Below are 14,997 nucleotides of genomic sequence, written 5' to 3' on the forward strand. Positions count from 1 at the left end.
AGAGACCGCCAGAAAATATATATAGCCTACCCGGACGATATTCTCTATGAAGATATATATTGTCAGTCGAGGGAATTCGTTATCTTTGTCAGATGATCTAGGAAGACGTCTCATAGCAATGCTCGTACGTGGACATTCATGTATTCCATCGGTGATGCAAGAATACTGTATGTCCGAAAATAAATCGGACATAGCCTACAGTATGCTGAACATCTGAGCAAGAATAGCCTAAAATAAATCGGACATAGCCTACAGTAGGCCTAATAAATTAAAATCACAATTTTAACAAACTTGTTGAATTGAATGTCATATTACTGTACCCTGCACATAAAGGCTACACATTTCCACAGCACCAGAATCCGACCAAATGCCTCCCTCAACCCCCTCCATAATCGGCCTTCCACTATTATTTGCGATGGCCAACTCTTCTGCTACTGTAAAACTGTGATACTGTAAGCTAGGCCTACATGTTTTCATAATTAAGAAATATTAATGCAAGCTATAACTATACCTATATACCTATAACTATAACTAAACCTACTATTCTGAATAATGTTTTTGTGTTTCATTTTCACCTGCTGCCATGTGCGTTTGGCAATGTTGCATCTGAAATGGTCACAGGATTAGGCATACACTAAATCAGTCAATGGGGGCTACTTAAACATTCAATTATCCTTATTACTGTAATCTATATTCCCACTTCTGAAATCGGTTGCATCTGTAGGCCTTTCTATGAACTCAAAATAGGCTATTTAATTATTTCAACTCATTTCAGACATACCGCAAGCTACTAATCCTCTGTAACACATATTTGAAGAACATGTGGGAATAAAACTTTACTTTTAGGCATTTAGGCTACCCGATCTGCAATACGTTGCCAACAGCCTTGTTTTGTTCACTGCCGACGTATTTGATTTTTGTCGTAGAGTGGGTTTTAATTCCTCATAACTTGTCACAATAATTGTGCATTCCTCATCCGTAAAATAAGGTGATCGCGTCATCATTAAAAGTGGTAACTTGCGCTGCAACCCGCCCCTTTTATATGAACGCACATCAACTCAAGCATCAAATCAACTTCATAATCAGCGTCGTAGTACCGATTAACACCACTTAAGATAACCAGGTTTTGTCAACCCTGGTTTAACAAAGTAACCCTGGGTTACATCAGGGTAGGTTAAGCTCCCTTCGTAGTACAGGCCCTTGGACCCACCTCACACTGTTTGTTTGTTTGTTTGTTATTTTGGTTAGTTTGGTTAATAAATCTATATTTTAGATAAAGATCCAACCTCTCCACCCCCTCTTTGGTTGTGGCCTTACCCCTAGGTCATAACACACACACACACATACACACACACATACACACACACACACACACACACACACACACACACACACACACACACACACACACACACACACACCCCTGGGTCATAACAGAAACAAGTAGCTGCATCACATTAGAAACCTTAATTCATATTTAGGCCCTTATTTGGAGTGGTGGCCATGCCCTGAAACTTCTGAGTAATCTCTATTCTTATAAGCTCCATTTCCTTCATTTTTATTTTCAAAATAAAAGAGATTTTATATAAATAAAAAAAAGAATTGTTACATTAACTAATCACTCTCGTTGTTCGAGAATTCTTTATGGTGTGGTCTGCAGCCATTGAATAACGGGCTGTTTATGTTCTACAATAAACCTGATTTAAGTTCAGGCTTAACTCTGCTCTGTTCTTACTGTGTGCTCTGATACACAGGCGACATCGGTACAATACTATACTAATCTTTTGGGAGTCCTATAGGTATGTTGTAGTAGGCCTATTGAGGTAAAATATTATACTAATCCTATAGGAATACTATATTATAGGAATGGTATAGTATTTTTGATACTATAGAAGTAGGCTATAGGACCACTAGAGGGGTTAGGGTATTATCTAGAAGTACAGGCTAGCCTATCTCAGAACATCATAGAAGTATTACATACACCTAGTCCATGTTATTATTCGTTTTTGTGAGGGGAATTGAAGGTGAAATGTTCACTAATGTGGGTTTAACCATATTGTGTGTGGGGGGGGGGGGTCATGTTTCGTTTATATTTTAGATAGATAGATAGATATTATTGATCCCAAAGGGGAATTTCAATATGTTTGCTGCGTCTATCAGGTGAACGGGTCAGTTTAGGATAGCGGCAGTTTGAGCGACAGTCAACGTTACACTTCCTCTTATGCAAATATGACAGGCTCTTCAGGGCTCGTTTGGCTCAGTTCGCTCGGTCAGCGTTGCCTTGGGCCTGTCCACGCGGCTGATTCTGACAGTAGCTGGATCGCCCTCTTGCCTGGGAGTCCGAACGAAGCCCACGCGCATGAGCAGTGTATCTGTGCTTAGTCTCGGGAACGCGCACCCGGTCAGCTGACAGGCAGTAACCCACTGTGTCACAACAAACCCTCGCGGACGCCCCGTGCAGCCTGTGCTGCTGCTGGTGGCCTGTGTTACCTCGCGCTGCCAGGTGACAGAAACTCGGTTTCAACGTCGACATGGCTGCGGAGATCCAACCTCGCGCCCAGGCGCGAAAGCCAGTGCTGCTAAGCAAGATTGAAACGTCGCAGGAGCTCGTGATCACGGCGGTCATCATTCCGAAAGAGGACGGGGTGATCAGCGTCTCCGACGACAGGTAGGGTGATCTGATCCGCTCGCGTGAAGCGGCCAACGTTGCGCCACGGTTCCAGCCGCGGCGCCAATAGAGCAGGAATGCTGGGAGGAAGAGGGGGCTCGCGGGTATAGCTCCCGCCAAGAGAAGGGAAAAGCAACCAGAAAACATCGCAAGCTCGAGACGCACAACAGTTCTCTCTTCATGGGGGAGCTCGCGACCTAATGTGGGTGGCGCCGTCTCCGCGCGCGCGTGCATCAAGGCGCAGCTTTGCTGATCAAAGCTTCGCAGCAACCAATCATGTGACAGCAGAATGTTAGGGGGGGGGGGCGTTGTATATGTGTCAGCTCAGCTGTACATTTATTCTAAAATATATTCAAGTTCTGGGTAGACTTCAGAGTCCTGCATGAAGCTTTATTCAGTTGGTTTGTTTTGAATGAAATGAAATGAATGGACTATCATACTGCTTAAGTTTTCATTCTACTCAACAGTCATAAAATATGCAGCTAACGGATAACATTTGTAATATTTCTGTGTGATCTGTCAGATCGGGCCCACACACTCGTTCGTATCACATCAGGCCTACACACTCGTAGGCACACACACACACACACGCCCACACACTCGTAGGCACACACACACACACACACACACACTCGTTCATCTCTGTTTGCATGCAGCCTGCGATTCCTCGTAAGGAATGAATGACTTCCGGTCAAACTAATGTAAAGGCTGCTGCTGTGTGTGTGTGTGTGTGTCTGTGTGTTTGTGTGTGCGTGCGCACGTGTGTGTGTATGTGTCTGTGTGTTTGTGTGTGCGTGTGCGCACGCGCGCGCGCGTGTGTGTGTGTGTTTGCTTGTGTGTGCGCGCATGTGTGTATGTGTTTGTGTGTGTGTGCGTGCGTGTGTCTGTCTGTCTGTGTGTGTGTCTGTGTGTGTGTGTGTGTTTGTGTGTGCGTGCGCGCCCGTGTGTGTGCACGTATGTGTGTGTATGTCTGTGTGCGTGTGTTTGTGTGTGTGTGCCTACGTATGTGTGTGCGTGCGTGCGTGCCTACGTGTGTGTGTGCTTGTGTGTGTGTGTGTGCGTGCCTACGTGTGTGTGTGTGTGTGTGTGTGCGCGTGCGTGCCTACGTGTGTGTGTGTGTGTGCGTGCGTGCCTACGTGTCTGTGTGTGCGTGCGAGCCTACATGTGTGTGTTTGTGTGTGTGTGCGTGTGCATGCCTACGTGTGTGTTTGTGCGCGTGCATGCCTACGTGTGTGTGTGTGTGTGTGTGTGTGTGTGTGTGTGCATGCCTACGAGACCATGCTATCCCACACAACGAATTCCTGCGGTGGTCCGGACTAGAGGTGAAAAACACCAAGTGTGCTGTGTTCTACGAGAGACGCAGTGGAGGTAACAGGTGGTATCAAGACAAGCCACCCTCCTTTTCCATCAGATTAAAGTGTATGCGTGCCACGAAACCTACTGCTACCTTGGACACCGATTCAACATCGCGGGTGAATGGGAAGAGCAATTACACAAACTTAGCAGCGAATACTGCACAAGGATGGAGATGGTAGATTCATCCCCCCTCCCTGTCGCAATGAAATTACAGGCCATAAGAGAGATTGCTCTTTCCAAAATACAGCATCTCTTTGCAAACATCCACATCCCTAAATGCATCTTAAATGAGCTGAATAATAAGACTGTAGGCCTAGTAAGACGCTGGATGGGACTAAACACTAACTGGACAAGAGACGTTCTGTTTCACAGGGCCAGAGAGGGAGGGCTGGGTGTCCCTCACACAGAGTGGGTGTATGTTGCCGCCAGAATACGCAACCTGTTAAGGATGCTAAACAATGATGACGCAGCCCTGCGTGAGCTTGCCCGAAAACTTCTGCTACATCTGAGGAAGCGCTAGGTCCCTCTATCTACATCAGATGACGCCAGCTTCCTCGGGTTCAGAAGAAAAGCCAATGGAACACACCAACACACCAGGCTTCGGCGTGCGCTCGGACTGGCTGGACCTGAGTGACCTATGCAACCGCGCAAATGTCCAACTGCGCTGGAGGGACACATTAGGACAGTCAGTGGAAATCAACAATAACATCATCACGGATCCAACCATCACGGCAGAGGCAACCATCACAACTGGCCACAACATTCAACTCCTCGACGGCAAAACACCAGAAGGGCAATAATCAATCACTTCCACTCGCGCATGATACAGCACTGGACAGGCCTACGCCTACAAGGACAACTGGCCTGTCTGCCCTGTGCTGACCATAACGTATCACACACAGTGATACAAACAGTGCGCTACATTGGAAACTGCCATGAATAACTTACCAAGAACACACCAAAGCCGTTACAATAATAGAAATTGGTTGCTTTTTCGATGCTTACATGGACATCTGCTATGCTTCAAAACTGTTAAAATATCAACCATGGTACAATGTTTTCAATAACTCTGGTTACTCCTGTAAAATCATTGCCCTCATTTTTGGTAGTTTAGGCCATGTGCACAAGATGTGTGTACGAGGCCTGCAAATCTGTGGACTACGTAAGAACAAGGCCAAGAAGATATTGCTCTGTATCAGCAGTAATTGGCAGCCTCTACATATGGAGGCGTAGGTGCCACCTTTACCTCTAATGTGCATGTGTGTGTGTGTGTGTGTGTGTGTGTGTGTGTGTGTGTGTGTGTGTGTTTGTTTGTGTGTGCGTGCACGTGCGTGTGTGTGTGCACGTATGTGTGTGTATGTCTGTGCGTGTGTGTGTGTGTGTGTGCCTATGTATATGTGTGTGTGCGTGTGTGCCTATGTGTGTGTGTGCTGTGTGTGTGTGTGTGTGTGTGCACGTGCGTGCCTACGTGTGTGTGTGTGCGTGCATGCCTACGTGTGTTTGTGTGTGTGTGTGTGTGTGCCTACGTGTGTGTGTGTGCGTGCATGCCTACGTGTGTTTGTGTGTGTGTGTGTGTGTGTGTGTGTGTGTGTGCGCGTGCGTGCCTACGTGTGTGTGTGTGTGTGTGACTACGACACTGCCTTCAGCTCTTCAGCCTCTACTGGAGTGTTCTATTGACTTCTTTCTCTCTTTCTTTGTGTGTGTGTGTGTGTGTGTGTGTGTGTGTGTGTGTGTGTGTGTGTGTGTGTATGTATGTATAAGTATAAGTTTATATACTCTTTTGATCCCGTGAGGGAAATTTGGTCTCTGCATTTATCCTAATCCATGAATTAGTGAAACACACTCAGCACACAGTGTACACACAGTGAGGTGAAGCACACACTAATCCCGGCGCAGTGAGCTGCCTGCTACAGCGGTGCTCGGGGAGCAGTGAGGGGTTAGGTGCCTTGGTCAAGGGCACTTCAGCCGTTCCTACTGCTCGGGGTTCCGGCAACCCTCCGGTTACAAGTCCAGAGTGCTAACCAGTGGGCCACGGCTGCCTTTATAAGTATATATACTATTTAAGTATACTTAAATATATACTTAAATATATATACTTAAATGTATACTAATATATACTAATATACTTAAATGTATATAACTATGTATGTGTGTGTGTGTGTGCAGGACCATCCGCATCTGGCTAAAGAGAGACAGCGGTCAATACTGGCCCAGCGTGTACCACAGCATGCCTGGTGAGGAAGCTACACACACACACACACACACACATGCATGCACACACACACTCTCTCACACACACAAACACACACGGAACGCACACACATACACACTCACTCACACACACACTCACACACACATACACACACACACACTCACACACACACACATAGACACACACACACACACACACATAAAATCGTGTCATGATAGATTTGATATACAAAGCATGCTTAGCTCCAGTCAAGGCCTCATTGTCTTCAGTGTACATGTAACAGCTGTGCTGCTACAACCTTGTTACTCTTTGATACAGTGGAATAAACTGGAACAGGTCTTGTCTTGGAACAGGTCTACTAATTCACATGTACTGTGTGGTGTAACAGCAGACACGTTTCAACACATCAATTACAGGATGCATAACATCATTGACAGGATGTATATATGTAGATGTAAGTACTTAACTGCTACACTTTATTTTAATGGGTTTATTCCACTGTATCAAAAGAGTAATAAATGTTTACCAACACAGTTGATACATGTACTACAGTATGTAGGGTAATGGCAGACATGTTCCAAGACACCAATGACACAACATACATGTAATATGTAATTGTAAGTACTTAACTGGAACACTTCATTTTAATGGTTTTATGCCACTGTATCAAAGAGCAATAAGTGTGTACCAACACAGTTGATATATGTACTATGTAGTGAATTAGTAGACCTGTTCCAAGACATCGAAGACATAACATACATGTCATATGTACATGTAAGTAATTAACTGGTACACTTAATAGGTTTATTCCACTGTATCAAAAAGTAACAAGGTTGTAGCAGCACAGCTGTTACATGTACACTGAAGACAATGAGGCCTTGACTGGAGCTAAGAATGCTTTGTATATCAAATCTATCATGACCAGATTTACCCCATCCAGCAGGTCTCAGGTCAGCTCTTTGCATCTGATGAAAATGTAGGCAAATTGGCAAAGTTTTGTAAAAGCACTCAGTATTACAATGTAACAACTATATGTAGGTACCCACAAATACATAATGCAAGTACAATGACAGTACCTGATAGTACATGTTGTTACACAGGTTGTACCACTGTACCTAATTAGGTAGGTACACTGTAACAGCGACACATTAAAATAAAGTGTTACCTTGTTGGTTTACATGTGACTGTATTCCTGTTCATTTGTTATGAACAGGAATACAGTCACATAGAAGCCCAATCACATGTGCACATAGAAGCCCATAGAAGCCCAATCACATGTGCACATAGAAGCCCATAGAAGCCCAATCACATGTGCACATAGAAGCCCATAGAAGCCCAATCACATGTACACATAGAAGCCCAATCACATGTACACATAGAAGCCCATACAAGCCCAATCACATGTGCACATAGAAGCCCAATCACATGTACACATAGAAGCCCATAGAAGCCCAATTACATGAACACATAGAAGCCCATAGAACCCCAATCACATGTACACATAAAAGCCCAATTACATGTGCACATAGAAGCCCATAGAGGCCCAATCACATGTGCACATAGAAGCCCAATCACATGTACACATAGAAGCCCATAGAAGCCCAATCACATGTACACATAGAAGCCCATAGAGAATCACAGTCCCGCCCCTCCTCCGAGAGAGCTTAGTTTCCGGAAGTACATTTCCCATTCATTTCTCCCATTGATGTTTTGCAAAAATCCGTATCTAAAGAGTTTTACAGCATGTCTTAGGCTAACCAGCTACGGCATAACTCATAAGCATACAATATATCATTTCGACTGAAAAAACGAAGAGAAAATCCAAAAAAAGTCAAAGGTACAAGACTGTACATATTTTCAATTCCGGGCGAAGGAACTACTCATCCCATAAACCCATTATCATCCCATTATCATTGTGTATTTTATATTGTGTGTGTGTGAAAGCCGTTAACGTTAGTAACATTGTGCAGTGCTTTCTGACTGCCATCCTGATGCATGGACCGCTCTTGGACCACCATATTCAGTTTATTAACTTGCTGTGAATTATTACACAAAATGTTCATTAAATGTACGAAGAAGTATTTCTAGGTTAATGATTAATGATATGACTCATACACTACAGTATGAAGGCTACAGTAGCCTAGCTAATGTTAACTAGATCTAGCATTACCAACCTCCCTGCAAAACTCACCACACAACTTTGTAGGTCTTGTCCCTCATGCTGGCCCTTACAAAACCCACAAGCTGACCCTCGGACACACAACAGTCAATAATGTGACCCGATTTAAAGTGGTTTTCACCCCTTTGGACACTTTTGATTTCGTCCTTGAAACAGTGAAATATTCACAGGGGCATGGACGGTTTGCTAACCATTTTAGCAGGTACTGCAGTTTCTAGCCGGTGGTAGCATCCAGCTTGTGCTATCAGCTAGCTAGCTAGTTCAAACGTTTAAGTACTTAATGAGGATATACAGGGCTTTTTATGCCTCGACTAAGTTGTTGTTTCCTATAAACAACAATTCATGTTCATAGAAACAACAAGGTCACTAAAACATAATATATGTCATACCTGTGTTGCAGCATGTAGGCTAATGTTAGCAGCATTATAATGACATTCTAAATGTCTGAAAGGCTAATGATTAGCCTATCGGCTACCTGAAAAGTTAAGTGTTTAAACTAGCATTTACAGTATCCTATTTGATGGTGTATTGGCCCTGACTAAGTTCGTGTGATATATAAACCACAATCATTGTTGATACAAGTACCAATGTTCGTCTAGAAAGTTTTTATTCACATGAAGATTTTCGCCGTATGCAGTAAAAGACTCCGCCATCTTTGTCAATAATTTTCGCTAAAGAATTTCAAACTATGATCATAACGGCCTTTCCACCAATCAGAGGCATCACTGTGGGATTGTGGGATTGTTCAGGATTGTGGATAATGAAGTACTTATCCAAGACATCGCGAATAAAAGACATTTATCTCAAAACGAGGTTAGTGCCCCGTGAACTTTTGGCGTCTATATGAGCATACACAATCGCTTAGTACAGCCGTAGCTGGTTTTGAGTCTACCATGTGCAGTTAAGTTTTTATAGCCTGGGTGTTCCCATGCTGCCTTGCGCGCGATTTGATTCACGCTGCTAAGGCAGCCTGGAGACCATGGAGCAAATTTTCGCCTGAGATAGGGGACCAATCACAGAACAAGGGGGAAAGCAAGACGATGATGAGCTATGTACAGACGCATTTGATAGACATCCGTGGCACCCAATAAACGGATCTGGGCATTTATTTCAAATACGAGAAAATTAACGTTTGGTTCCCAGACCACGTCTCATTGAGAAGTGGTGGCGCTAGCCAGGCTAAAGTTTTTATGGCTTATACCCGAATTGTCAATGGAGAAATTGCATTAAATTCTTACTTCCGGAAACTCCTGTGGGCGGGGACTGTGATGCTCTATAGAGGCCCAATCACATGTACCCATAAAAGGACAGACATGTTAAAGGAACACGCCACCCAATGTCAGTAGTAATATATGTTCTTACCTTAACTTTCACGAGTTGAGTCATACCTCTCCCGTGTCCGTACGTGCACTCAAACGCTCTGGTGCGCGGCTGGACTGTGTTAGCATGTTGCTATGCTAGCGGGCTTTGACGGCAACTAAGCGTAGAAGTAATCAAAAACATCCACGTTTTACCGACTTAAATACAGTTGCACGAGTAGTTGATAGAAATGCTACGGCCACGCAACGTGAAACGTGGCGATTTTCCAAGCGAATAAACCGGAGAACTACAATGTGTGGCGCAATAGCACTTGGGAGTACTTCGACCTAGCGTAGTAGTATTGTTAACACCTAATTGTAGATCCTATCCACCACAGAGTTTAGAATCCATGCTGGATCGACCCTCAGCCTCTCCCTCCCCTCTGAGCGAGAGAGAGGCACACACACTAGAGATGCGCTGATGGGCTATTATTTCAACCATAACTGCATAGCAAAACTTATCATCCATCAGCCATCCATCAACACCAAAGTTTTTTGACCAATTTTTGAAACGGCACCCGCCCACCATCCGCTGGTTGTTTTAATGTAGGCTATATGGGTGATGCAGCGCTGCTGACGTGAGGCTAGAAAGCCCTTGCCTGTTCTAGGAAGACTGATCCAATGCAGCAAATATATTAAAAGGCTAAAGTCGTACATTGGCTATGTTGTAGCCTATCCCCAGAATATCAGCAGCAAACTCAGTCTCTGTCTCGCAAAACAGTCTCCAAATAAAACGCACATCGGCCTGTTGCCTTTTCTGCCAGCTTGTGAAAATATATCGTCCAAAATGCTTGATTGCATTGCATTCTCCACATTTTTAGCTACATTTTCATGTACCACATCAGCATTTTTGTTCAGTGAATCTTTTGTAAATTGCTTTACAATTACCGTCGGGCCTATAGGCCTATTGCCTGGCTTGCCTCAGCTTCGGTCACGTCCTTTTACAATTTTATCATTGTAATAAAAAACGCAATTTGCCACATAATTTCAACATGCTCCTGGCCTACTAATTAATTCCTATTGTACTTTATTTTTTGCAAAAAAAAGAAATCCTTGATAAAATAACAAGTCATTCACATTATAGGCTACTTTACACACTGTTATGTCAGGGTGACTGAAAGCCTGTTCTGAAGACTCCCATTCATTTTGACTGCACGAGCGCGTCTTTTTCAGACATACAGCGCAATTCATTTCAAAGCAATTTACAAAAGATTCACTGAACAAAAATGCTGATGTGGTACATGAAAATGTAGCTAAAAATGTGGAGAATGCAATGCAATCAAGCATTTTGGACGATATATTTTCACAAGCTGGCAGAAAAGGCAACAGGCCGATGTGCGTTTTATTTGGAGACTGTTTTGCGAGACAGAGACTGAGTTTGCTGCTGATATTCTGGGGATAGGCTACAACATAGCCAATGTACGACTTTAGCCTTTTAATATATTTGCTGCATTGGATCAGTCTTCCTAGAACAGGCAAGGGCTTTCTAGCCTCACGTCAGCAGCGCTGCATCACCCATATAGCCTACATTAAAACAACCAGCGGATGGTGGGCGGGTGCCGTTTCGAAAATTGGTCAAAAAACTTTGGTGTTGATGGATGGCTGATGGATGATAAGTTTTGCTATGCAGTTATGGTTGAAATAATAGTCCATCAGCGCATCTCTAGTGTGTGTGCCTCTCTCTCGCTCAGAGGGGAGGGAGAGGCTGAGGGTCGATCATCCAGCATGGATTCTAAACTCTGTGGTGGATAGGATCTACAATTAGGTGTTAACAATACTACTACGCTAGGTCGAAGTACTCCCAAGTGCTATTGCGCCACACATTGTAGTTCTCCGGTTTATTCGCTTGGAAAATCGCCACGTTTCACGTTGCGTGGCCGTAGCATTTCTATCAACTACTCGTGCAACTGTATTTAAGTCGGTAAAACGTGGATGTTTTTGATTACTTCTACGCTTAGTTGCCGTCAAAGCCCGCTAGCATAGCAACATGCTAACACAGTCCAGCCGCGCACCAGAGCGTTTGAGTGCAGGTACGGACACGGGAGAGGTATGACTCAACTCGTGAAAGTTAAGGTAAGAACATATATTACTACTGACATTGGGTGGCGTGTTCCTTTAACAGAATTTGGAGATTAAAGGTGTTCTAAGCGATGTTGGGTATTTTGAAGATTAAAGGTAGCTCGCTACTCCCTCCCCCTCCGTCCTGTGCAATTGAAACTCTCCTAAACGTGCATCTCGTCGGTGATTTGCTGGAACAGTTTGTTATGTTTTTATGGGCAAATTTGAATGTTTTTGGAGCCTGGGCTGTCCACAGAGACTGTGTTTTTTTACAGTGTATTTGGGGCACATGTTTGCTGTATGTGACAAAAATGTTAAGCTTAGAAACCACATTACATTGCTTATAGCACCTTTAAAGTGATGAAACTGCATTACATCGCTTATAGCACCTTTAAAGTGATGAAACCACATTACATTGCTTAGAGCACCTTTAAAGTGATGAAACTGCATTACATCGCTTATAGCACCTTTAAAGTGATGAAACCACATTACATTGCTTAGAGCACCTTTAAAGTGATGAAACCACATTTAACATTGTTTATAGCACCTTTAAAGGTGCTCTAAGCGATGTTGCGTAATGTCACTCTGTTGATGTTCAAACAAGAGAGAGCTAGCTCGCTACTCCCACCCCTCCCCTACCGTGCAATTAAAACTCTCCTAAACATGCATCTCTCTTTCTTTTTCCTCCCTCTCTCTCCTTTCTTTCTTCCTCCCTCCCTCTCTATCCTTTCTTTCTTTCTTCCTCCCTCCATCTCTCTCTTTCCCTCTCTCTCGCCTCCCTCCCTCCCTCTCTCTCTCTTTCCCTCTCTCTCTCCCTCCCTCCCTCTCTCTCTCTCTCCCTCCCTCTCTCTCTCTCCATCTCTCTCTCCCTCCCTCTCTCTCCCTCTCTCGCCTCCCTCCCTCTCTCTCTCTCCCTCCTTCTCTCTCCCTCCCTCCCTCTCTCTCCTTTCTTTCTTTCTTCCTCCCTCCATCTCTCTCTTTCCCTCTCTCTCACCTCCCTACCTCTCTCTCTCTCTCTCCCTCCCTCTCTCCATCTCTCTCTTTCCCTCTCTCTCTCTCCCTCCTTCCCTCTCTCTCTCTCTCCATCTCTCTCTCCCTCCCTCTCTCTCTCTCCCTCTCTCTCTCCCTCTCTCTCTCTCTCTCTCTCAGCGACTTGTTCTTGCATGTCGTTTAACCCGGAGACGCGGCGTCTGTCGGTTGGGATGGACAACGGAGTCGTGTTGGTGAGTCCCCCTGTTGTTACCATAGCAATTGGTCCATAACAGCCTGCCCTTACTCTCTAGTTCTATTATCTTAAATGAGCTGAAGAGTCTCTCCCTTTCTCTCTCTCTCTCCCTCTCCCTCTCTCCCTCCCTCTCTCCCTCTCTCTCTCCCTCCCCCTCTACCTCTCTCCCCCCTTTCTGTCTCTGTCTCTCTCCCTCTCTATCTCCCTCTCTCTCCCTCCCCCTCTACCTCTCTCCCCCCTTTCTGTCTCTGTCTCTCTCCCTCTCTATCTCCCTCTCTCTCTCCCTCTCTATCTCCCTCTCTCTCCCTCTCTATCTCCCTCTCTCTCTCCCTCTCTATCTCCCTCTCTCTCCCTCCCCCTGTCTGTCTCTCTCTCTCTGTAGGATTTCATTGTCTCAGAGGACTATAACAAGATGACCCCTGCACACACATACCAGGGTAAGTGGAGGCTGCACACACACACACACACACACACAATCACACACAGAAAACAAAAACTCTTTGTGACACACAACTAAAAAAAAAACACAGATATACACACACATTGTTGTTGGGTTGATCAGTGATGTGTTGGTCAGTGGTGTTGGGTTGGTCAGTAGTGTCAGTAGTTTTGATTGGTCAGTGGTGTTGATCAGCAGTGTTGGGTTGGTAGGGAGTGTTGGTCGGGAGTGTTGGTTTGATCAGTAGTGTTGGGTTGGTCAGTAGTGTTGGGTTGATCAGTAGTGTTGGTCAGTAGTGTTGGGTTGGTCAGTGGTGTTGGGTTGGTCAGTATTGTTGGTCGGTAGTGTTGGGTTGGTCAGTAGTGTTAGTCAGTAGTGTTGGGTTGGTCAGTGGTTTTGGGTTTGTCAGTTGTGTTGGGTTGGTCAGTATTGCTGGTCGGTAGTGTTGGGTTGGTCAGTATTGTTGGTCAGTAGTGTTGGGTTGGTCAGTGTTTGGTTGATCAGTAGTGTTGGTCAGTAGTGGTGGGTTGGTCAGTTGTGTTTGGTTGGTCAGTATTGTTGGGTTGGTCAGTATTGATGGTCAGTATTGTTGGTCGGTAGTGTTGGGTTGAACAGTAGTGTTGGGTTGGTCAGTGGTGTTGGGTTGGTCAGTTGTGTTGGGTTGGTCAGTATTGTTGGTCGGTAGTGTTGGGTTGGTCAGTATTGTTGGTTAGTAGTGTTGGGTTGGTCAGTAGTGTTGGTCAGTTGTGTTGGTCAGTAGTGTTGGGTTGGTCAGTATTGTTGGTTAGTAGTGTTGGGTTGGTCAGTAGTGTTGGGTTGGTCAGTATTGTTGGTCAGTAGTGTTGGGTTGGTCAGTGGTGTTGGGTTGGTCAGTTGTGTTGGTCAGTAGTGTTGGGTTGGTCAGTGGTGTTGGGTTGGTCAGTTGTGTTGGGTTGGTCAGTGGTGTTGGGTTGGTCGGTAGTGTTGGGTTGGTCAGTATGGTTGGTCGATAGTGTTGGGTTGGTCAGTATTGTTGGTCGGTAGTGTTGGGTTGGTCAGTAGTGTTGGGTTGGGTTGGTCAGTAGTGTTGGTCAGTAGTGTTGGTCAGTAGTGTTGTGTTGGTCAGTAGTGTTGGGTTGGTCATAGTGTTGGTCAGTAGTGTTGTGTTGGTCAGTATTGTTGGGTTGGTCTAGTGTTGGGTTGGTCAGTTGTAATGTGTTGGTCAGTTGTGTTGTGTTGGTCAGTAGTGTTGGGTTGGTCAGGAGTGCTGTGTTGGTCAGTGGCGTTGGTCGGTGGTTGGTCTGTAGTAGGGCTGTAACGATACACCAACCTCACGATTCGATTTGTATCATGATTTTTGTCAATACGAAACTCGATTTTTGGAGGGAGGGGTTAGACATTATATTAAATAACCTTTCAATAGCCTACCTTGGAACGCCGGAGGACTAGAATATAATATGTGACCAGGCATGGCAAAACCAGGCACATGTCTCCCCAGAGAATTCAGGCTTTTCAATTTGACT

General features: G+C 44.8%; 1 protein-coding gene across 1 annotated transcript in view; it reads left to right on the forward strand.

Annotated features, from left to right (window-relative positions):
* Positions 1–2,411: 2,411 nt before the first annotated feature.
* wdfy2 (WD repeat and FYVE domain containing 2) overlaps positions 2,412–14,997 on the forward strand; it is a 34,087-nt gene continuing 21,501 nt past the window's right edge. Inside the window, exons 1-4 of the mRNA XM_076262929.1 lie at positions 2,412–2,668; positions 6,191–6,258; positions 12,981–13,054; positions 13,439–13,493. Coding sequence (XP_076119044.1) covers positions 2,532–2,668; positions 6,191–6,258; positions 12,981–13,054; positions 13,439–13,493 — 334 coding nt within the window. The 5' untranslated portion in view covers positions 2,412–2,531. The remainder of the gene's footprint in view (positions 2,669–6,190; positions 6,259–12,980; positions 13,055–13,438; positions 13,494–14,997) is intronic.

Source organism: Alosa pseudoharengus, unplaced genomic scaffold, assembly GCF_046254945.1.
Source record: "Alosa pseudoharengus isolate Yale_2024_CS ecotype anadromous, Long Island Sound unplaced genomic scaffold, YU_APseudo_1.1 YU_APseudo_1.1_scf_3, whole genome shotgun sequence".
Taxonomy (NCBI): domain Eukaryota; kingdom Metazoa; phylum Chordata; class Actinopteri; order Clupeiformes; family Clupeidae; genus Alosa; species Alosa pseudoharengus.